General features: G+C 58.0%; 3 protein-coding genes across 8 annotated transcripts in view; 2 read left to right on the plus strand and 1 right to left on the minus strand.

The window, feature by feature from the left end:
• The window catches only part of LOC104358180 (zinc finger protein 271), a 15,014-nt gene extending 8,469 nt beyond the window's left edge, over positions 1–6,545 (plus strand). The window contains exon 5 of the mRNA XM_042802528.1: positions 4,616–6,545. Within this exon, the coding sequence (XP_042658462.1) occupies positions 4,616–6,029 (1,414 nt within the window). The 3' untranslated portion in view covers positions 6,030–6,545. The remainder of the gene's footprint in view (positions 1–4,615) is intronic.
• Positions 6,546–8,700: 2,155 nt separating this feature from the next.
• LOC104356756 (zinc finger protein 239) lies at positions 8,701–12,741 on the minus strand. 2 transcript variants are annotated; one of them, XM_032986453.2, is made up of 5 exons: positions 12,580–12,741; positions 11,666–11,778; positions 10,425–10,950; positions 9,987–10,057; positions 8,701–9,812 (listed from the first exon to the last, which is right to left on the minus strand). In XM_032986453.2, exons 3-5 carry the CDS (start codon positions 10,501–10,503, stop codon positions 8,772–8,774), a joined length of 1,191 nt encoding a protein of 396 aa, XP_032842344.2. In that variant the 5' UTR covers positions 10,504–10,950; positions 11,666–11,778; positions 12,580–12,741; the 3' UTR covers positions 8,701–8,771. The 2 variants fall into 2 exon arrangements, with proteins under 2 accessions (XP_032842344.2, XP_032842336.2); XM_032986445.2 differs by having other exon boundaries at positions 8,701–10,057.
• A 2,838-nt stretch (positions 12,742–15,579) lies between these two features.
• Positions 15,580–21,671, plus strand: LOC104365392 (butyrophilin subfamily 1 member A1). 5 transcript variants are annotated; one of them, XM_042802175.1, is made up of 11 exons: positions 15,580–15,762; positions 16,176–16,523; positions 17,599–17,880; positions 18,187–18,291; positions 18,592–18,612; positions 18,902–18,922; positions 19,302–19,322; positions 19,688–19,708; positions 19,937–19,969; positions 20,223–20,346; positions 20,584–21,671. In XM_042802175.1, exons 1-11 carry the CDS (start codon positions 15,690–15,692, stop codon positions 20,765–20,767), a joined length of 1,233 nt encoding a protein of 410 aa, XP_042658109.1. In that variant the 5' UTR covers positions 15,580–15,689; the 3' UTR covers positions 20,768–21,671. The 5 variants fall into 5 exon arrangements, with proteins under 5 accessions (XP_042658109.1, XP_042658089.1, XP_042658094.1 ...); XM_042802155.1 differs by having other exon boundaries at positions 20,223–21,671; XM_042802160.1 differs by lacking the exon at positions 19,688–19,708 and having other exon boundaries at positions 20,223–21,671.
• The last annotated feature ends 115 nt before the right edge of the window (positions 21,672–21,786 follow it).

Below are 21,786 nucleotides of genomic sequence, written 5' to 3' on the forward strand. Positions count from 1 at the left end.
CCTGCTTGCCTGATCAAGGTGCTGTACCCGAAGAAGGCTGGGGTCTCATGGGAAAAGGCAGCCCCGCTGCTGTAATTCAGCGCTGGGAGGATTGCAGCATGCGGGGGAGTCCCACGCCGGAGCAGCTCGGGAAGGGCTGCAGCCGTGGGAGGGAATCCAGTCAGAGGAAGTTAGTGACCCATGACGGAGCAGTGTGGGGAACGCTGCGGCCCGTGGGAGGGACTCATGTCAGAGAAAGTTTGTGGAGGACTGTCTCCTGTGAGAGGGGGACCACAATGGAGCAGGAGGAACAAGTTCCGGACACTCCCCTCACCGAAGATGAAGGAAGTGGCAGCTCTGACTGCACCCCCCATTCCCTGCCCCTGCGCCCCTGGGGGAGGAGGTAGAGATATCGGGAGCAGAGCTGAGCCCGGGAAGAAGGGAGGGGAGGGGGGAAGGTGTTCTCAAGATGTGGCAATGCTTCTCACTGTCCTACTCTGTTATGTGTTGTTAGTGTCTGTAATAAATGTATGTTCTTTTTTCCTTCCCCTAACGAGTCTGCCTTTTGCTCGTGACCATAAAAGGGGGATTTTCCCCCATCCCAGTCCTATCTCGAACCCCAAGCCTGGCTCTCTGTCCCTTCTCATTGCCAGAGGGGAAGGGAGAGAGAGGTGGTGCATTGTGGTTGGCTGCCAACCAGGCCTAAACCACGACACTATGACCTTCATGGAGGTGGCCGTGTCTTCCACCAAGGAGCAACAGGCACCGAGGACTCTCTACGTGGACATCACGCTGGAGAACTATGAGACCGTGATGTCTCCGGGCAAGGAGTCCTCTCCCTTCCAGAGCTGGAGGCAAAAGCTCCCAATGCTTCAGCTCACGGCCTTTACGTTGCAGGTGCTCAATTTTCAGATGGTTTGAGCTCTGCGGCACTCAGAGGTGAGGCAGCTCATCTCTTTGATGCTCCTCCTGGAGGAACGTTGAGGAAAAGCCCTTTTTTTCTTCCCTTCTGTGTAATTTTCCAGTGGATGGAAAGACCTGTCTCTCCCGTAGGGATCTTCTCCCTTTTCTTGGATGAGCTCCATCCCGACGATTGCTTTTGGGCCAACGTTTGAGGTTTGCCCTCCTTGGGGGGAGGTCTGGGATGACTGGACCACTGTCCTTCCCACCCCATGTCCCTCAGGGAGTTCCCATGTCTTTAACTTTGCAAATACTCTGCAGTTCTCAAGCCCCTCGTGCCGCCATCTCCCAATTTCACCCTCTGGAACGGGGTTTTTCCCTACAGCCAACCCAGACGCAAGAACCAGGAGAGTGCTGGGGCCCTGATCTTCAAGTAACGGAGCAAAAAGAAGCCCCAAGCAGCAGAGTCCCTGGACACGGGGTTTAATTACACCCCCCGGGGAAGAGAAACCTTTCAAGTGCCCCAAGAATGGGAAGAGCTTCATGATGTTGAGGGTGGGTCAATGGAGGAAACGTTGATTGGGTCAATGGAGGAAACGTTGATTGGGTCAATGGAGGAAACGTTGATTGGGTCAGTGGAGAAAACGTTGATTGGGTCAATGGAGGAAACGTTGATTGGGTCAATGGAGGAAACGTTGATTGGGTCAATGGTGGAAACGTTGATTGGGTCAATGGAGGAAACGTTGATTGGGTCAATGGAGGAAACGTTGATTGGGTCAATGGTGGAAACGTTGATTGGGTCAGTGGAGGAAACGTTGATTGGGTCAATGGAGGAAACGTTGATTGGGTCAATGGAGGAAACGTTGATTGGGTCAGTGGAGGAAACGTTGATTGGGTCAATGGAGAAAACTGCCTTTTTCCTTGCCTCTTTTCCATGTTTCGAGATTAAAAGCAGACCGTGCATCAGCAGGGACCCCGTTCCTCTTGCACCAAAGAAGCAAAGTGCGTATTGCCTCTTCCTCACCTTTGACTCCCCGCTTCTCCATGATTCTTATCAAAATACGTAAAATAGACCTTTCCTCTGCAGAAATCTGCGCCCCCGTGTCAGTCCCCAGCTGCTCACCTTCTCCCAGGTGCCTTCGGTTGCCGTCCGGACTTTTCGGCTCAATCTCTGCCGACCGTAGAGTTCAGCTGGGCTCCGCTCCCGCCGCTCGGCACCCGCGGTCCTCGCTTTGTCCCGAATCCCGTCGTTTCGTCCCAAATCACGTCAGTTTGTCCCAAATCACATCAGTTTGTCCCAAATCACGTCAGTTTGTCCCAAATCCCGTTGTTTCGTCCCAAATCACATCAGTTTGTGCCAAATCACGTTGTATCGTCCCAAATCAAGTCGTTTCGTCCCAAATCATGTCGTTTTGTCCCAAATCACATCAGTTTCTCCCAAATCACATCAGTTTGTGCCAAATCACACCGTTTTGTCCCAAATCACATCATTTCATCCCAAATCACATCCGTTTGTGCCAAATCACATCGTTTTGTCCAAAATCACATCAGTTTGTGCCAAATCTCGTCGTTTCGTCCTGAATCATGTCGTTTCGTCTCAAATCACATCGCTTTGTCTCAAATCACATCAGTTTGTGCCAAATCACATCGTTTCATCCCAAATCTCGTCGTTTTGTCCCAAATCACATCAGTTTGTCCCAAATCACCTCAGTTTGTCCCAAATCACATCGTTTCGTCTCAAATCACATCGCTTTGTCTCAAATCACATCAGTTTGTGCCAAATCACATCAGTTTGTGTCAAATCACACCGTTTCGTCCCGAATCACGTCGTTTCGTCCCAAATCACGTCGGGGTCACCAGTTGTAGCAGCCAGAGTATCGAGTCAGAGGGTTCTTTTTTATTTCTTTACGCAGGCAGACCCCCCCTTCGCCGTCCTTTCAGCTATTTTATGTTTTCTTACCATGAGCGCGCCGGTTACAGCTTTTCCGTTGGCTCTAGTGTCCTGTTCACTCGCCTAAGCCAATACACCGATTTTCTTTAGTCCGCAGGCCCCAATTGAGGCACTGCCGTCCTCTCTTTCTGCTTTCCTATTTCCCTTTTTTTTCAGGATAGTTCCTCTCAGCTGTTTACATTTTTCTCTCCAGGCAGAGCTGCGTCTCATCAAGCTCGGAGCCGCCCGTGGCCCAGCCGAGACACGAGTCCACACGCGGGTGGTGCTCCGGCACCCCCATCCCCTCCGGAGGGTATTAACGAAATGGGGAAAAAAAAAAAAAAAAAAAAAAAAAATTAAAAATAAATAAATTTAAAAATAATAACAAAAATAAAAAGCCCTGAATCCCATCCGGGGGGGGGCGGCTCTGGAGGCTCCTGCCCCGCCTGCCCGCCCCCCCCCCAGTTTCAGGCTGTGTCCCCCTCCCCTCCGTCCTCCCCCCCCCCCCCCCCCCGGGTTTTCCTTCCGCGCATCCCCCGCGGTCGGTGCGCAGGAAGGGGCGGGAGCAGCGCGGAGCTGCCGGAGGTGTGGGGGGGGGGGGGGGCACCGCTGCAGGTAAAGCGGGGGGGGGACACACACATACACACACACACAAGCGAGGGGGAGGAGCGGGGGGCGGCCCCGGGAGCGCGGAAGGGGACGGGAGCGGGGGGGGGGGGGCGGCACCGGAGGCGGCCGGGGGTAGGATGGGGGGGGGGGGGCGGGGGGTTACGCGGGTGGATGCGGAGTTGGGGGATTAGGGGGGGGGAGGGGGCAGCACCGGGACCGTCGGGGAAGGGGGTGGGGGGAGCAAGAATCGGGGGGAGCGACCGGGGGGGGGGGGGAAGGCGGGGGGGAGCGGCGGAGGTGGCCGCGGGGAGGTGCGGGGGTAACGCGGGGGGGGGGGGGGGGGATGCGGAGGGACGGCGGCGGGGGGGGGGGCACTGGGGGGGAACCGGGGACGGGACCGTGGGAGGAGCGGGGGGGGGCACTGGGGGGGGAGCCCGGGGGAGAAGGAGCCGGGGACGGGACTGGGGGGGGGCACCGGGGGAACATTGAGGGGGGGCACCGGGACCGGGGGGGCACCGAAACCAAGGAAGGGTGAACGGGGATGGCAGCGGGGGGGGGGGCAGCCCCGGGGGTCGGGGGGTTGCGGGTGGGGGGGGGGCTCTGCCCACGGTACCCGGGCGCTGGCTGCCAGCGGGTGACACTGGGGATGCGGGGAGGCGAGGGGGGGGGTGGGGGGGGCGGGGATGTGTGAGGGTTTTGGGGGGGGGGGGTGGTGGTGGTGGGGGTGTCTCTTCTGATCCCACCCCCTGGAGCAGGGGCCCCCCCCATTCCCGAAGCTGCCCGGGATGGAGCGAGCCGCAGAGCTGCCGGACCCCCAAGGGGGGCGAGACGGGGAGACCCCGGGAGACCCCCTTGCAGGTGAGGACCTTGTGCCGGTGGAATGACCCCCCCCACCCCAAACTCAAGCGACGGAGGGCGAGGGAGAAGGGGGGCTCATCCCCCCCCCCCCCCCCCCAAGAACCCAGCCCTCTCTTGCAACCCCGCAGCCGGTTGCGGAGGAGCGGAGGAAGAGCCGGACCCCCGGCGAGAAATCCCGGAGCGACTGGGGGGTGGTGGGGAAGAAAATGCTTCGGACCCCCCCGCCGCGAGCGAGAGGGGGCCGGGAGGGGCTAAAACCCTCCCTCGTGGCAAAAACGTGAAGGTCCTCAAGGCATCGGGAGGGCGATGCAAAGTAGCCGCCGGAGGGAAGACGTACGTGTGCGACGCGTGTGGCCGGAGCTTCGGGCAGAGCTCCAACCTCGCCGTCCACCGGCGGATCCACACCGGCGAGAAGCCGTACCGGTGCCCCCAGTGTGGGAAGGGCTTCAGGCAGAGCTCCAACCTCCTGGTCCACCAGAAAACCCACACGGGAGAGAAGTTCTACGAGTGCCCCAAGTGCCAGAAGAGCTTCCCGGATCGGGCGTTGCTCCTCGGGCACGGGGGGGTCCACGCTGGAGAAAAACCTTTCGAATGCCAGCAGTGCGGGAGGGGCTTCACGCACCGGGCGAGGCTCCTGGTCCATGAGAAGGTGCGCGTTGGAGGAGAGCTCCACGCGTGTCCCGAGTGTGGGAGATGCTTCGGGGAGAAACCCAAGTTCCTCCGGCGGCGGCGGCGGCACGGCGGGGAACGTCGCTGCAAGTGCTACGAGTGCGGGGAGGAGTTTGGGCAGAGCTCGGCCCTCAACCTCCACCAGAAGGTCCACGTGGAGGAGAAGCTCTACCAGTGCTCGACGTGCGAGAAGTGCTTCAAGGACCGGTCCACGCTCATCAGGCACGAGAGGGTGCACACGGGGGAGAAGCCCTACAAGTGCCACGAGTGCGGGAAGAGGTTCACCCGCAGCTCGGACATCATCGTCCACCAGCGGACGCACACGGGGGAGAAACCCTTCGAGTGCCCCGAGTGCGGGAAGAGCTTCAGCCACGGCTCCAACCTTTTCCGGCACCAACGGATGCACACGGGGGAGAAGCCCTACGAGTGCCCCGAGTGCGGGAAGAGCTTCGGGCAGAGCTCGGAGCTCATCGTCCACCAGCGGACCCACACCGGGGAGAAGCCCTACCACTGCGCCGAGTGCGGGAAGTTCTTCCGCGGGAGGTCAACCCTCTTCAGGCACGAGCGGCTGCACACCGGGGAGAAACCCTACGGGTGCGGCGAGTGCGGGAAGAGCTTCGGGCAGAGCGGGGACCTCGTCGCCCACCGGCGCTTCCACACGGGCGAGAAGCCCTACCGGTGCCCCCAGTGCGGGAAGTCCTTCAGCAACAGATCCAGCCTGGTGCGGCACCAGCGGCTCCACGCGGGCGAGAAGCCCTACAAGTGTCACGAGTGCGGGAGGAGCTTCGGGCAGAGCTCGGACCTCCTCGCCCACCGGCGGACCCACACCGGGGAGAAGCCCTACCCCTGCGCCGAGTGCGGGAAGAGCTTCGGCAGGAGGTCCAACCTCGTGGTTCATCAACGGGCCCACGGAGGGATGCGCGAGTGCCGGAATTGCGGGAGGAGCTTCCGGCCCAACTCGCGTCTGGGGGTGGCGGTGGGGAAGGGCCCCCCCCAGTGCCCCCAGTGCGCAGAGGGTTCCCAGGACGGGGGCGGGGGAAGGGGGAAGGGGGGTGGGTTCGACCCCGCCGAACGCCAGAGATGACACTGGGTTCGTCAGAACCGGGGCTGGGGACGGAGTTTTGGAGAGAGTCGAGACGCTCAACGTGAAAGAAAAAAAAAAAATAAATAAATCAGCGCTTCTAGATAAAATTCTTCAGTTTGAAAGACTGAAAAACTGGGGAAAAAAAAAAACCCAACCCACCCCATGCTAATGATCTAAAGTAGGCTGATGGTAAATAATATACTTCTTTTTTTTACATTTTTTTTGCTGGTAATTCCCTCTTCTTATTGAGTTTCCTCAAAGGGCTTGATGGGTTGGCCCACGTTCCACTTGCTCCCGTTGCTCCCCAGTCGCCCCAGCTGCTGTTTCGGGCTGGTCATCGCTCCACCGTCTGTCCTTAAGGCCCTTCCTTAAATCCTTCGGCCTTTTCCAGGCTGGGTAGTCCCCCCAGCACCCCGAAGATATTCTAGAAATCTGCCTCCCCCTGCACACCCTTCCCTCCCCCTTGGCTGTATGCAACCTCAATAAAAAAAGGCCCTCTGCTCCCCAGGAATTTCACAGGGTTTTTTGTATTTTTCTGCTAGCTAAATGGTGATATATTTATTTTTTATTTGCTCCTGCGGGGCAAGGAGAAGTTACTGCTGTTAAAAAGCGAAGATAAAGCACCTCTGAGATGGGACCTTGGGGTGCAACCGTCCCCTAAACCTCCCGGAGTGGAGATAAACAGTGATTCTTTCTCTCCAGGCTGCAAAACCCCCATAAAAAGCTAGACACATTCCCACCCCCCCCCCCCCAAAAAAAAAAAAAAATCAACAAAAAAAAACCCACCCTGGAAAGGATTTAATTTTTTGGCAACTTTTCCCAGCTCTGGGCTGGGTGCTGAGCATCCCAGGACTGGGGCTGGATCCGTCCCCCAGTTCCCCCAGTCCTGCCTTGGGCCGTCTCCACTGCTCCCAGCGTGGACCCCCCCCTCCCAGGGTCATGGGGGGGTTGGTGACCTCCCCCCCCCAACTTGGGATGGCGCGTGGCCTTAGTGGGGCCCCCACATCCCTCCTTGTTGACCCTCTTGCCATCATGGAGCACCCCCGAGGGGACCCACCCCATGGTGACATCACTAGGACGTCAACGCATCGCTCGGACCACCCACCCCCCCCACCCCCCAAATCCTTCAAGCCCACCGTGGGGCCACCAGCCCCATCTCAACCCCCGATGTCCCCCACCATGAGCCACCCACCCGGCTTGTCCCCCACCACGTGGGCCCCTCAAAACCAGCAGGATGTTGGAGCTGCTGGGTGCCCCACCAAGCCACCAAGGCGGAGGGGGGGGAACCGTCCCACCCCGGGGGGGTGTGGAGATGTAGGTGGGGATCCCCTAATTTTGGGCACAGAAATGAAAATTTTGGCCGTTCATCCCACCCGTGGCACGAGCGACCGGCTTCCCGCCAGCAGCAATGATGACCCAGCAAAGGAGAAAAAAAAAAATGGGTTATTTATTGAAAATTTGATATAAATAGCCTCCGATGGTTTCCCTCTGGGTCACTGAGCCTTTCGAGTCACTCTCCTTTTACCAAAATCTTGTGGTTTCCCCTTGAATCGGGTGGGGTGGATGCCCTTGCCCCTCTCCAATATCCACAGTGGGGAGCTTGCGATTCTTCTCCACCCTTAAAAACTTCTACATCTTCTGGAAGGAAATGCTCCTTCCTTTAATATTCCACCAGCAATATAAAATTTCCTTCCATTTTTATCGTGTCTGCAAATTTCTAATAGGAAAATAAAAAATCTCCTTAGGAACAACCAGCTTGTTTTTTTTTTTTTAAGTCGAGGTTTAATGCGTCAAGGCGGGACGTGCGCTGGCTACCTCTAATCTGACCTTAAAAAATAAAACAGCAAGATGTTGGAAAAAAGGGGTTCTGGGGGGCTGGGAGGGCTCTCACCGCGGAGCCAACGCTGGGGCTGAAGCTCTTGGAGGAGCAAATTGACGACGATGAAACGTTCTACGCACTAACAAGAGGACTTGGGGGGAATTCGGCCTGTTCCAGCACGCGCGGGTGCCGTCAACGCTTTCCTGCCCCCGAGGAGCCCCCGCTACACAAAAAAGGTCAAATCTCGCACGGGGGATGTCCCACGCTGCTCCTCTTCCTTTCTGGCTTGCGTGAGCTTGGTACCAAGCCAGGCCAAGCCAAGGTAGGCCAAGCCAAGCCAGGCCAAGCCAAGGTAGGCCAAGCCAAGCCAAGCCAGGCCAAGGTAGGCCAAGCCAAGCCAAGCCAGGCCAAGCCAAGGTAGGCCAAGTCAGGCCAAGCCAAGCCAGGCCAAGTCAGGCCAAGCCAAGCCAAGCGAAGCCAAGCGAAGCCAAGCGAAGCCAAGCCAAGGCAGGCCAAGCCAAGCCAAGCCAGGCCAAGCCAAGCCAAGCCAAGCCAAGCCAAGCCAAGGTAGGCCAATCCAAGCCAAGCCAAGGTAGGCCAAGCCAAGCCAAGCCAAGGTAGGCCAAGCCAAGCCAAGCCAAGTCAGGCCAAGTGAAGCCAAGCCAAGCCAAGCCAGGCCAAACCAAGCCAGGCCAAGCCAAGCCAAGGTAGGCCAATCCAAGCCAAGCCAAGGTAGGCCAAGCCAAGCCAAGCCAAGGTAGGCCAAGCCAAGCCAAGCCAAGTCAGGCCAAGTGAAGCCAAGCCAAGTCAGGCCAAGCCAAGCCAAGTCAGGCCAAGCCAACCCAAGTCAGGCCAAGCCAAGCCAATCCAGGCCAAGCTGTTTCTCCTCTTCCAGGCCCCCGGAAGGTTTTTTCTTTTCTGTGTCACCTCTGCTGGTCAAGGAGGCTTGATGCCTCCTCGAGGGGCTTTGCACACTCGGGGCACGGGGACGAGCCCTCTCCCATGCTCATGCTCCCAGGAGTCTCGGCGCCAGAGTCTTCCTCCAAGCTCGTCCCACGTTTTGAGCGTTCTCCAGTTCTCCGTCCTCTGTGTCCCCGCTGATGGACGATGAGGCTGGATTTCCTGGTGAACCTTTTCCCGCACTCGGCGCAGGGGTAGGGCTTCTCCCCGGTGTGGGTCCGCTGGTGGGCGATGAGGTCCGAGCTCTGCCCGAAGCTCTTCCCGCACTCGTGACACTTGTAGGGCTTCTCGCCCGAATGCCACTTCTGGTGTTTAACCAGGCTGGATTTATTGCAGAAGAACTTCCCGCACTGGGGGCACCGGTAGGGCTTCTCGCCCGTGTGGAAGCGCTGGTGGGTGACGAGGTCCCCGCTCTGCCCGAAGCTCTTCCCGCACTCGCCGCACTCGTAGGGTTTCTCCCCGGTGTGCAGCCGCTCGTGCCTGAAGAGGCCGTACCTCCCCCGGAAGGATTTTTCGCACTGGGAGCACTGGTAGGGCTTCTCCTCGGTGTGGGTCCGCTGGTGGATGGTGAGCTCGGATCTCCGGGCGAAGGTTTTCCCGCACTCGTGGCAGGCGAAGGGCTTCTCCCCGGTGTGTACGAGCTGGTGGGTGAAGAGGTTGGAGCGTTGGCTGAAGCTCTTCCCGCACTCGGGGCACTCGAAGGGTTTCTCCCCCGTGTGCGTCCGCTGGTGGACGATGATGTCCGAGCTGCGGGTGAACCTCTTCCCGCACTCGTGGCACTTGTAGGGCTTCTCCCCCGTGTGCACCCTCTCGTGCCTGATGAGCGTGGACCGGTCCTTGAAGCACTTCTCGCACGTCGAGCACTGGTAGGGTTTTTCCACCATGTGGCTTTTCCGGTGGCAGCTCAGGGCCGAGCTCTGCCCAAACTCCTCCCCGCACTCCCGGCACTGAAAAGTTTTGATTCCTCTGTGCAACCGCTGGTGGCAAATGAGCTCCGACCTGTCCTGGAAGCATTTTTTGCAGTGGGAACATTGGTAGAGGCTTTCTTCTGCCGAGAGCTGCCCATCCCCTTGGCCACGGGGGATTTTGTCCGTCTGCTCCACCCCCGGGCATCCCTCCAGCCCCCGCTTGCTCTCCCAAACTCCCCCGTGGTTTTCCAAATTCCCTTTGGATTTTACCCCCGTTTCGGCTCCCTCGGGACACCCCCGCTCTGCGCCGCGTCCTCCGTCCTCCCTCCGTGTCCCGTCTCCTGCAGGGTCAGATAGAGATTGAGTCAAGTTTTTTTCTTTTTTTTTTCTTTTTTTTTTTATTTTTTTTTTCCTTTTTTTCTTTTATTTCTTTTTTTTTTCTTTTTATTTCATTTTTTTCTTTTTTTATCCTTTTTTTTTCTTTTTTCTTTTTTTTCTATTTTTTTTTTTTCCTTTTTTTTCTTTTTTTTTCCTTTTTTTTTTTTTTTTTCACCCCGGGGACGGGACCGTACCCCACACACGTCGCCCAGCGACCCGCCGCGGAGTCACGGATGATCCCCCCTGGAGGGACGATGCCCAAACGACCACCCCACCCCTACGCTCCTCACCCGTTGACGGGGTGAAACCCCCCCAAACAAAATTTCTCACCTGGGAGGATGCGCCCAGGGCCGCCCGTCTCCTCTCTCCCCGGGGAACCAGGCACCACCATCTCTCCCCCTTCTTCCATCCGGAGGCTGTTTTGGGGCTGGAAACCCTTGTTTTGTGGGGGGGATGGATGGCAGCTGGGACACCCCCCTCTTCCCCAGGGGGTGGGGGGGGGATTATTTTCCGTCTCCTTCCACCCAAAATCCTTCAGCCCCCCCGCCACGCCGCTGAGCGACTCTTTTTCCTCGGGGCGAGCGATGCTGTGGGTCGCTGGGGGGATGCGGCCCTGTGCGTGTGTGTGTGCGTGTGTCCCCCCCCGTGCCCCCCGACGCTACCGGGGGTCCCCGGGATGTTTTTCCCGCGGCGGCCGCAGCCGCTCAGCGTTGCTGGTCGGGTTTTCTGTGTGGAGGCACAGGAAAAAGCCAGGGGGGAGGCGGGGGGGGGACACACACACTGTTCCGGCCGTGCTGAGGCTCTTTGGGAGATGCTTGGCCGCAGGCGGGCGAGGGACTGGCAAGATGCACTCCTGCTGTGAAAAAAAAAAGAAAAAAAAAAAAGAAAAAAAGGAAAAATTATGATAAAAGAAAAAAAAAAATATAAAAAATTAATTGAAGGCAGAGAAGGGATGGAAACACGGTAACGGTTTCTCGCTGCGGCGTGGGGTGAGGCGAGAGGCTTGTGACAGGGTTTTTGTTTTTTTTTTTTTTTTATTCGGACACCAATCTGGCTGGAAATGGGGCGGGGGGATTTTTTTAACCCAGCACGGGCTGGAGTGTCGTGTCCCCCCTGACTTTTTGCGTAGAATCCGTGGGGTTGGAAAACCCTTTTAAGCTCCTCGAGTCCGACCGTGAACGTGACGCTGCCAAATCCACCATAATTAAAAAATGGGGGGGGGGTTCGTTCTGCCCCCTGGCCCCGTCTTCCAGCTCAGGGGGGGCCGGGTACCCCGAGAATAATTAGTCTTTCTATTAAAGGGTGAGGCAAAGGTGACATTAAGTACCTCAGCCTTTTTCTCAGCCCCCCGATGCTCCCCCCCAATCCGATAAAGGATGGAGTTTCCCCTCAGCCCTTCTTTTGTTGTTAATATATTTATAGAATTTTTTTTTTTTATTGCCTTTTACAGCAGCAGCCGCACCACGCTGTAGCTGGGCTTTGGCCCTTCTGATTTTCTCCCTGTGCAGCCTCGCGACATCTCGGAGCCCTCCTGAGCAGCCTGGCCCTTCTTCCAAGGGTCAGAAACTCACTTTTTTGGCCCCAAATTCCAGCCTGAGCCAGGCTCCTTCCCCGCCGGCTCGTCCTTTGGCGCCGTGATGAGCATCCAACCTTCCAGGGCTCCTCTGAGCTTTGGGATGGTCTTCTGGGGGATAAAATGGGGGGGGGGGGGGTGTCCATGTGTTGGGGCACCCCAGAGGTGCCCTGTCCCTTTGGGGACCTGGGCAGGACGTGTCCCCGCTGTCCCCAACATCTCACCCTCATCCATCCCTAAAAAAAGGGGTGCGGGGGGGGGGGGGGGGGGCGAGGGGCTGTACCCATAGCAGGGCGTGGGTAGCGGGGTACGGGGGGGGTTGTACCCCGCTCTGGGTTGTACCCCAAATTGGGGAGGGGCACCAGGAGTGAGCCCGTCCCTACCCCGAGGGGTTTGGGGGGAGCCTGTAGGTAACCCTGGGGGGGGGGGGGGGCAGAAGGAGAAGGGGGGGGCTGAGGATAAGCAGGGGGGACTGTACCCAGCCCTGGGTAGCCCAGATCCCGCCCCCCCCCCCCCCCCCAGCTCCCCCCTCTGCTGTTCAATCCCAAACCCTCATCATCATCATCATCATCATCATCATCATCTTTGATCAATATTGCGAAATATCGATTTAAACTAGCCCCAGGCTGGGCAGATCCTCCCATGTTCAGGGGCTTCCTCTCCTTCCCCCCCCCCCCCGCCACAAAAACCCCTTCGCACGAGAAGCCAGACCCCCCAAATCAACCAAGGGCTGCAGCGCCGCCCCCCCCCATCTTGTGTGAAAAAACCTCGGGGTTGCTCAGAAAAGGATTGTGGGGGGGCGGGAGGAGGCTGGACGGGGGGGGGGCAGCCCCGGCACATTGAGGGGGCTGGCAAAGTTTGGGGGTGCCCAGAAGGAAAACAAGGGGGGTGCTGAAGGCCGAGTGCCCCCACCTCTGACACCGCCCCCCCCAGCTCCTGCTCCCTCCACGGCTCCAGCCCTGCTGCAAATCCCCTTTGGGGAGGGGGATAAAAGGCCCCCCCAGACCCCCACGGTTGGAAATCACGGGCACCCGCAAACTTCCATTGAGCCAGATCCCGGGCAGGACGCGCTGCCTACAAGAGAGAGAAGAGCTGCTCAGCACCAAGAAAATAGCCAAAACCTCCAATCTCACCCCAAAAACGGAGCCTGCGGTGCCGCTGAGCAGCCCCCGGCCCCCCCCCCCCCCCCGCCCCTCACTGCCCCTCTGCTCCCTGGGCTCGGTGATCTGACTCGGGCGGGAGCCCAGGGAGTCGTCGAGGTTCCGTGATCCCCTCGGGTTAAATTATGGGGAGACAACCAGGTAAAATGTTTAACTTGTGGTAGAAAGAAGTTAAACGTGGAAATGGAGAGTAAGCGGTGGGGTCTCTTCTTGATGAGTCGAGAAGCAAGAAAAGAAAGGAAAGAAAAGGAAAGAGAGGGAGATAAAGAGTCAGAGGATGCGGGTCACCACCCCAGGTCCCAGCGCTGTCCCAGCTCCGGTCCCCTCGGGGTGGGGGCGCCCCCAGCAACGTCCTCTGTCGCGTTTTAAGTTCATTTTATCAGCTGATTTGCATAGCAGACCAAGCAAGGCAGGTCCTGGGCCCCCCAGGGTTACCTACGGGCTCCCCAAAACCCCGCGGGGTGGGGACGGGCTCAACCCCGGTGCCCCCGCCCAATTTGGGTTACAGCCCCCCCGGCCCCCCGGAGCTGGGTAGGACCCTCCCCAGACCCCGGGACCCACACCCTGCTACGGGGACAGCCCCTCGCACCCCCCTGCGCCCCTTCCTTTGGGGCTGGATGAGGGGGTGTGAAGAGAGACGACTTTTATCTTCGCCGAAACAGGGGCTGAGAATAAACAGCCTGAGAAAGAGATAAAGGGGGGGGCCCGGCCGGTTTTGCTGCAGCCTCAGGGCCATCGCGCCTGCGAGTGACTTTTCCCTCATTATCCGCAAAATGCATGTTAAGGTCGACACCCCTGCATATGCCAACGAAGATTAACAGGAGCGTGGGCGTTACATCATCCCACCAAGCGCTTTACACCTCCCCATACATGCGGGACGTGGGGAGAGCTGGGGTAGGGACGCAAGGAAAGCGTGTATAAATGGAGTGGGGGTGAGGAGTGAAAAAGAAAACCAAAACCCCACGGAAGAGGTAGAAAGAAGAAAGGAGGAGGTGAAGAAGTGAAGGAGACGGCGGCATCCCTGCCAAACTCGGACGGGACCGACGCAGCCCCAGGGCCGGTGATCTCTATTTCTCCTCTTCTCTTCTCTTCTCTTCTCTTCTCTTCTCTTCTCTTCTCTTCTCTTCTCTTCTCTTCTCTTCTCTTCTCTTCTCTTCTCTTCTCTTCTCTTCTCTTCTCTTCTCTTCTCTTCTCTTCTCTTCTCTTCTCTTCTCTTCTCTTCTCTTCTCTTCTCTTCTCTTCTCTTCTCTTCTCTTCTCTTCTCTTCTCTTCTCTTCTCTTCTCTTCTCTTCTCTTCTCTTCTCTTCTCTTCTCTTCTCTTCTCTTCTCTTCTCTTCTCTTCTCTTCTCTTCTCTTCTCTTCTCTTCTCTTCTCTTCTCTTCTCTTCTCTTCTCTTCTCTTCTCTTCTCTTCTCTTCTCTTCTCTTCTCTTCTCTTCTCTTCTCTTCTCTTCTCTTCTCTTCTCTTCTCTTCTCTTCTCTTCTCTTCTCTTCTCTTCTCTTCTCTTCTCTTCTCTTCTCTTCTCTTCTCTTCTCTTCTCTTCTCTTCTCTTCTCTTCTCTTCTCTTCTCTTCTCTTCTCTTCTCTTCTCTTCTCTTCTCTTCTCTTCTCTTCTCTTCTCTTCTCTTCTCTTCTCTTCTCTTCTCTTCTCTTCTCTTCTCTTCTCTTCTCTTCTCTTCTCTTCTCTTCTCTTCTCTTCTCTTCTCTTCTCTTCTCTTCTCTTCTCTTCTCTTCTCTTCTCTTCTCTTCTCTTCTCTTCTCTTCTCTTCTCTTCTCTTCTCTTCTCTTCTCTTCTCTTCTCTTCTCTTCTCTTCTCTTCTCTTCTCTTCTCTTCTCTTCTCTTCTCTTCTCTTCTCTTCTCTTCTCTTCTCTTCTCTTCTCTTCTCTTCTCTTCTCTTCTCTTCTCTTCTCTTCTCTTCTCTTCTCTTCTCTTCTCTTCTCTTCTCTTCTCTTCTCTTCTCTTCTCTTCTCTTCTCTTCTCTTCTCTTCTCTTCTCTTCTCTTCTCTTCTCTTCTCTTCTCTTCTCTTCTCTTCTCTTCTCTTCTCTTCTCTTCTCTTCTCTTCTCTTCTCTTCTCTTCTCTTCTCTTCTCTTCTCTTCTCTTCTCTTCTCTTCTCTTCTCCTCCCCCTCTTCCCTTCTTGCCATTCATTAACACAAACCGCACCGTATCGCTTGCCATAACTCGCCACGCTAGCGCGTACCCCGTTAGGGCGCTGGGGTCAATCACTAATTGCCTGTGCGTGGGCTTTGAGACACGTTTTGCCATTGGACGCATCCAACGTCTCCTGTCCACTGTCCCGTGGGCCGGCAGGGACACGGCCCCCGCCGCGTCCCCAAGGGGACAGGGCACGGCTGGGGTGTCCTGTCACTTGGAACCCTCCCACCCACCCTGTCCCCTTCTCCCCCAGCCCCCCCAAGCTCCCGGCTGTCCTAGGGCTGCAGGGACGCTGCTGGGCTCCTTCGAGACGCCCCGAAATCACCGGGCACTGCTCAGCCCCCCAGCCCCCCCAAACGCACAGCGTTTTCCTTCCTCTTTTATTTTTCTATCTGTTTTACTCCTGTTTTCGGGAGGAGGGTTGGATCTTGAACTCCCTCCACAGCCTGACACTGGGCAAAAGCCGGAGGTGCTGGGGCCGCCCTGGTTCTCCCGCAGCTCGGACCCTCGGGCCGGCGAGTGACTTTTCTTTCCGCAGGGGATGCGGAGCAGTGACTTGAGCTGAGCGGCCGGTGCGGGATTTCGCGGCCATCCCGGCGTGGGGGGAGCGGGGCAGCGCCGGGATTGCCGCAGCCTCTTTTGGGGGGCACCCCCTCTCCTTCGGCCGTCCCCCCGACTTGCCCCCCTCTCCCCCCGGGCTCCACCGCAGATGCGGTTCCCCGCCAGCCCCAGGGGCCTCCTGAGCTGTTTGGTGACTCTCCACCTCCTCCGGCTAGGATCAGGTAGGGATCCTGTGGGGATGGGGGGGCTTGTGCCCGCTCCGGGGGGCAGGTGGGCGGCAGGGGAGCAACCCCCGGGATAAAACACGCAGCTGGGGTTTGCTTTCCCTTCCTTTCACTTTTTCCCTTTCGCTTTCCGCCGGGCTCCCCCCAAAACGTTGGTGCCTTAAGGCGAGGCCGGCGGGGACCGAGGTCATTTTCTGGAGCAGGTTCCCACTCCCGGGAAAACTCCTTCTCCTCCCAGTCCTCCCGCTCCCTCCCCAGGGTCTCCGGGCTCTGCGGAGCACGGGGAGGGCAAAGCAGCGCCGGGGGGATGGAGCCGGCGCCGCTCACGCTGAGCTCAACCCAATTAATGACGTGTCGACAATTAACGTAGGCACGAACCCCTTGTCTCTGCGTCCCTCTCCCTCACCCAGATGGCTTCACAGTAGAAGGACCAGGATACCCTCTCCGTGCCCCCGTGGGGCAGGACATCGTGCTGCCGTGTTACTTGCCCACACAAGCGGACGCTCGGTCCTTTGAGATCCAGTGGACCCGGCACCATTTCTCCGAAATAGTGCACCACTACCGCAACGGCGAGGACCAGTATGGGAAGCAGCAACAGGGATATGCTGGGAGGACAGAGCTGATCAAGGACGGTCTCTCCACTGGGAAGCTGGACTTGCGAATCCGTGGGGTGAGACCCTCTGACGATGGCCAGTACGCCTGCACCGTGCGAGACGCTGCCTCTTACGGAGAAGCCACCGTGGAGCTGGAGGTGGCAGGTTTGTGGCCGGGGCGGGGTGTCCAGGGGCTGATCCTTGTGTCCGAGGGTCCGGGTGTCTCTCCCAGAGCTCCGGCCCATCCTTCACTTCATGACAAACTTGCCAAACTTGGGGGGGTTTGGGGGCACCGACCACCTCCCATTTCTGCCCAAGATGGGGTCGGTTTGGGGGCTCCAACGCTCTTCGATTCCCACCCAACTTGGGGTGGTATTCAAGGGCTGATGGTCTTCCATTTGTGACCAACTAGGGGGGTTGTGCATCACCAAAAGTCTCCAGTTCCTGACCCACTTCGGGTGGTTTTGGGGTGCCAACACACTCTGGTTTCTACCCAAAACGAGGTGGTTTTGGGTTGTTAATGATCACCTTTTCGTGTCCCAGTTGGGTGTGGTTTTGGGGCACCAACACTCTCCAGTTCCTCCCCCAAAATTGGGATGCTTTTGGGGTGCCAGAAGCCTCTGCTTCCTGCCCAACTTCGGGTGGGTTTTGGAGTGCCAACACACCCCGGGTCCTGCCCGACTTGCAGTGGACTTGGGGTGCTAATGTTCTCTATTTCCTGCCCAAATCGGGTTGGTTTTGGGGCACCAACACTCTCCAGTTCCTGCACAACATGGGGTGGTTTGGGGGGACCAACACACTCTGATTTCTACCCAAAATGAGGTGGTTTTGGGTTGTTAATGATCACCATTTCGTGTCCCAGTTGGGTGTGGTTTTGGGGCACCAACACTCTCCAGTTCCTGCCCAACAATTTGGGTGGGTTTGGGGCACCAACACTCTCCAGTTCCTGCCTAACAATTCGGGTGGGTTTGGGGCACCAACACTCTCCAGTTCCTGCCCAACAATTCGGGTGGGTTTGGGGCACCAACACTGTCCAGTTCCTGCCCAACAATTCGGGTGGGTTTGGGGCACCGACGCTCTCCCCTTCCTGCCCAACTTGGGGAGGTTTTTGGGGTGCAAGGGACGTTGCCGAGCCCGCTGGCCCAGCCCCTGCGGGACCGGTGCTGTGTCTGCTGTGGGGCTGGGTCTTTGCCTTTGAGTCGGGTCCATCCCTAACTCGCCCCCCCGGGCTCTCCCCCAGCCACGGGCTCTGTCCCTCAGCTCTCTCTGGAGGCTTACGGGGACGGAGGCGTCCGCGTGCTGTGCCGCTCGGCCGGCTGGTACCCGCAACCGCAGGTGCTGTGGCAAGATCCCAGCGGGCAGCATCTGCCCTCGGTCGCCCAGAGACGTTCCCCCGATGAGCGGGGCCTGTTTGGCATCGAAGACGTCACCGTCGTGACCGGGAACGGAGCCAGGACCTTCTCCTGCGTGGTCAGGAACAGCCGCCTCAACCAGGAGCGGGAGTCGTCCCTGCACATCTCGGGTGCGGCCCCGGGCTGGGCTTTGCTGCGCCGCCCGCAGCAGCTTTGAGCTCGGCTTCCCGGTGAAACGGGGGGTCGGGGAGGGGGGGTCTGAGCCTTCGGATGAGCTCCAGCGCCCGAGAGAGCCCGGGGCGCTTCGGGTCAGCGCCGGTGCTCCCGTGGGACGCAGAGGACGATGTCCCTTGAGTTCAGGGCTCCCAGGACAGGGCTTGTAGGAGCCGGGGGTTTGGGCTTTTTTCTTTTTTCCCTCGCCCTCACCCACGGGAGTGTAACACCAGCCCTTTCCCGGCTGCTTTCTGGTTTCCCAGCTCCCTTCTTCCACAATGCCCATCCCTGGATGGTGGCTCTGGGTGTGCTCCTCGTGCTCCTGGTCGCGTTCACGGGCCTCAGCGCGTACCTGTGGAGAAGGAAAGGTAAGTTTGGGCTGGGGGGATGGCGGGGAAGGGCTCGGTGCGGCGTGAGGCTGAGCCCTGGCCCACGGGCACACACGGCACCAGCCCACAGCTGTGTCAGCACAGCGCTTTGTGCCTTCCTTAAAAAGCTCTTTGGGCAAAGGAGGGAAGGGGAAAGGGAGCCGGGCTGTGGGGGGGAGCCCAGGGAGCACAGCCGGCCCGTCTGGCTGGTGGGATGGGCCAAGAGACCCCCTGGAGGTGCCACCAGGGATGAAGCAAGCTGCTCCGCTGACCACCTCTTCCTCTGCCTTTGCTTTCCAGTGGTGCAGTCCAGAGAGCTGGGTGAGTCCTTCTGGCCCCTTCCACTGGGAAAAACCTCCGGAGAACGGAGCCCCGTGGGAAGGGACTTGGGTTCCGACGGCTCTTGATCCTTCCGCGGCCACTGACCTGGGCCGACGGAGCCAAAACGGGGCTGGGGCGCGCCGGGGTGGAGAGCATGGCGGGCCTTTCCCCACACCCCAAAGAGAAGGAGTTTGGGGTCTGCCCAAGCTCTGCCAGCTCCTTGGGGAGGACTGATGGGGTGAGAACCTCTCCCCTCTCCTCACACATTGCTTTTGGTTTTCCTTTACAGAAGAACAAGATGAAGAACTGGGTGAGTCTCTGTGAGCTCTGGCACGGCGCAGGGTCCTCGCCTGGGCGCTCTGTGCTCGGCCCTTCCCCTCCTCACCCATCCTCTCCCTCCCTCCATCCCCTGGGTGCTGGGACACCCCAAGGGGCTGTTCCTGGTGTGTTGGGAGTTCAGGGAGACCCCCCCCCCCCCCAAGGTTGTCCCCTCTTGTCTTCTCATGGGCACCAGTGGTGGGATTTTTCCATTGTGGCGGGGAGCCATTCCTGGGGTTTGGAGATGTTTCTCACTCCTCAAAGAGAAGGGGTTTGGGGTCGGCACGAGCTCTAACAGCTCCCTCAGGAGCACTTATGGGGTGAGAACCTCTCCCTTCTACTGACTAATCGGTTTTGAATTTCCTTTCCAGAACAACGAGATGAAGAACTGGGTGAGTCTCCGTGAGCTCTGGCACGGCGCAGGGTCCTCTGTGCTTGGCCCTTCCCCTCCTCACCCGTCCTCTCCCTCCCTCCATCCTTCGGGTGCTGGGACACCAAAAGGGGCTGTTCTTTTGTGGGTGGGCAGCTCAAGAAGACGACCCCAAGGTTGTCCCCTTTCCCATCTTGTCTTCTCACGGACAGCAGGTCTTGGATGTGACCTGGCTGACAGGGAGCCCTTCTCAGGGTTTGGGTTTTTTTCCCCACACTCCAAAGAAGAGTTTGGGGTTTTGCAAGCTCTGACAGCTCCCGTGGGAGTACCCATGGTGTAAGAACCTCTTCCCTCTCCTCACGTATTATTTTTGATTTTCCTTTTCAGAACAACGAGACGCAGCACTGGGTGAGTCTTCGTGAGCTCTGGCACAGCGCAGGTTCCTCTGTGCTCAGCCCTTCCCCTCCTCGCCCATCCTCTCCCTCCCTCCATCCCCTGGGTGCGGGGACACCCCAAGGGGCTGTTCCTGTGGGGGTTGGCAGCTTGGGGAGACCCCCCCAGGGTTGTCCCCTCACCCTGCCCAGAGTTGCTGGGCACCGGCAGTGGGAAGTGACCAGCTCTTGTCTCTCCTTGTAGCCTGGAGAAAGTTCCTGCTTCCTGAAAATCCAGGTAATTGGGTATTTTATTTCCACTTTGGGTGGTTCTCCAGCCACCTCCTCTCATCCTGCTGCTCCCTCCCGGGGCTCCAGCCCCACCGGTGCCTCTTCCCACGGCCCCAAGCTGGGGCCAGCCCCAGGACCTTTAGGAGGAAGGAGATGCCCAGTCTCTTGCCCCGTGGGGCACAGCCTGGCCCCGGGCTGCCGAAACCCTGCCCAGGACTGAGCTCTGCCCCTGAGGCTCTGGCTCCTCCTGTCCCCTGCAGATGTGGTCACCCTGGATCCAGACACGGCTCATTCCCAACTGGTCCTGTCGCCGGATCGGAGTACCGTGAGATTGGGAATTAGACGGCAAGACCTCCCCGACATCCCGGAGAGATTTAGCAACTGGTGCTGCGTGCTTGGCCAGGAGGGGTTCCGGGACGGGAGGCACTGCTGGGAGGTGGAGGTGGTGGGGAAGGTGGGGGGTGACGCACGGTGGGGTGTGGGGGTGGCCAAGGAATCCGTGGAGAAGAAGGTGCAAGGGAAACTGAAACCTGAAGATGGGATCTGGGCAGTGTGGCACAAGAAAAAACTCGAGTCTGTCACCAATCCTCGCAAGGTCCTGTCCATGTCCCCGCTGCCCAGGAGGATCTGGGTCTGTCTGGACTGCACCCAGGGGCTGGTGACTTTCATCAACGCCAGGAACGGGGCCGAGCTCTTCACTTTCCTACCAGCCTCCTTCGATGGGGAGCGCCTCCGCCCCTGGTTTTGGCTGGAGACCGAGAACACCAAGCTGTCCCTCAAGGGCAGCTCCCCCCAGCCCGTCTGACCCCCCCCTCCCAGCCCCCCAGGAGATCCTGCCCTTCTCCAGACGCTGCCCGCTCTCCTCTCCTCCGTCCCGCGGGAGCAGATGCCCCTCTCTGCCCTAAGCAAGATTCATAAAGATTTGATTTATGATTACTGTCAGTGTTTTTTGCAATAATGATAGGCATTGCTGTAGGGAAATGTATGATCTCTTTTATTGTTTCCTCTCTTTCCCTGTCTGTTCAAGCTCTCCTGATTGCCACCCACGACGACGACTACCCCGACGTTCCTCCGAATGTTTGAGTCACGGGGTGGTGGATTGAGCTGAATAATTTCATGCCTCAAACATTCGTCGACACCGAAAGCCTCAAGGTCAAGTTGTGGCCTTTGCGGTCAGTCAAAGGGATGAACTATCTGCCCAGGGAACTGCGGAGAACATCGAAGAGCGCACAGCTCCCTTCCCAAATTCCCTAACAAACCCTGAAAGGCGGAGACGTAGATTGAGTAAAACCACATGTTCAGGTTAAGGCCTACATTTTAATTTACAACTATACCCTCGAAGAAGGGCTAAAAGATTGATAAGAGATAAACACCCGGCCCCAGATGGAGCCAAAGGCTGGGCAGTTGCCAAAGAAGACCCACCTCTCTTGGTCTGGTGTGCAAATCAGCAGATAAGATGAGCTTAAAAGGTGACAGAAAACTTTGCTCCGTGTGCCCCTACCATCCAAGATGACCGGAGCTGAGACAACGCTGGAACTTGGAGGGGTGGTCCGGATCCTTTGACTATTTCTCTCCTCTGCTTTCCTTTTCTTTTCTTTCCTTTCCTTTCCTTTTCTTTCTTGATAGATTTATCAAAAGGAGACCCCGTCGCTTACTCTCCTTTTCCAAGCTGAAGTTGTTTGTACCGCAAGTAAAATATTATAACCAGTGCTCTGCCTACGCTTCACCTTAATTTTCCCCAATGGGATCACAAAACCTTTACGACTCCCTGGGCTCCCAGTCCGAGTTGGAACATGCTCCCACCACGTCTCCAACTCTGCTGCA

The sequence above is a fragment of the Tyto alba genome, unplaced genomic scaffold (assembly GCF_018691265.1).
Source record: "Tyto alba isolate M040663 unplaced genomic scaffold, T.alba_DEE_v4.0 Super-Scaffold_100000100064, whole genome shotgun sequence".
Classification (NCBI taxonomy): Eukaryota; Metazoa; Chordata; class Aves; order Strigiformes; family Tytonidae; genus Tyto; species Tyto alba.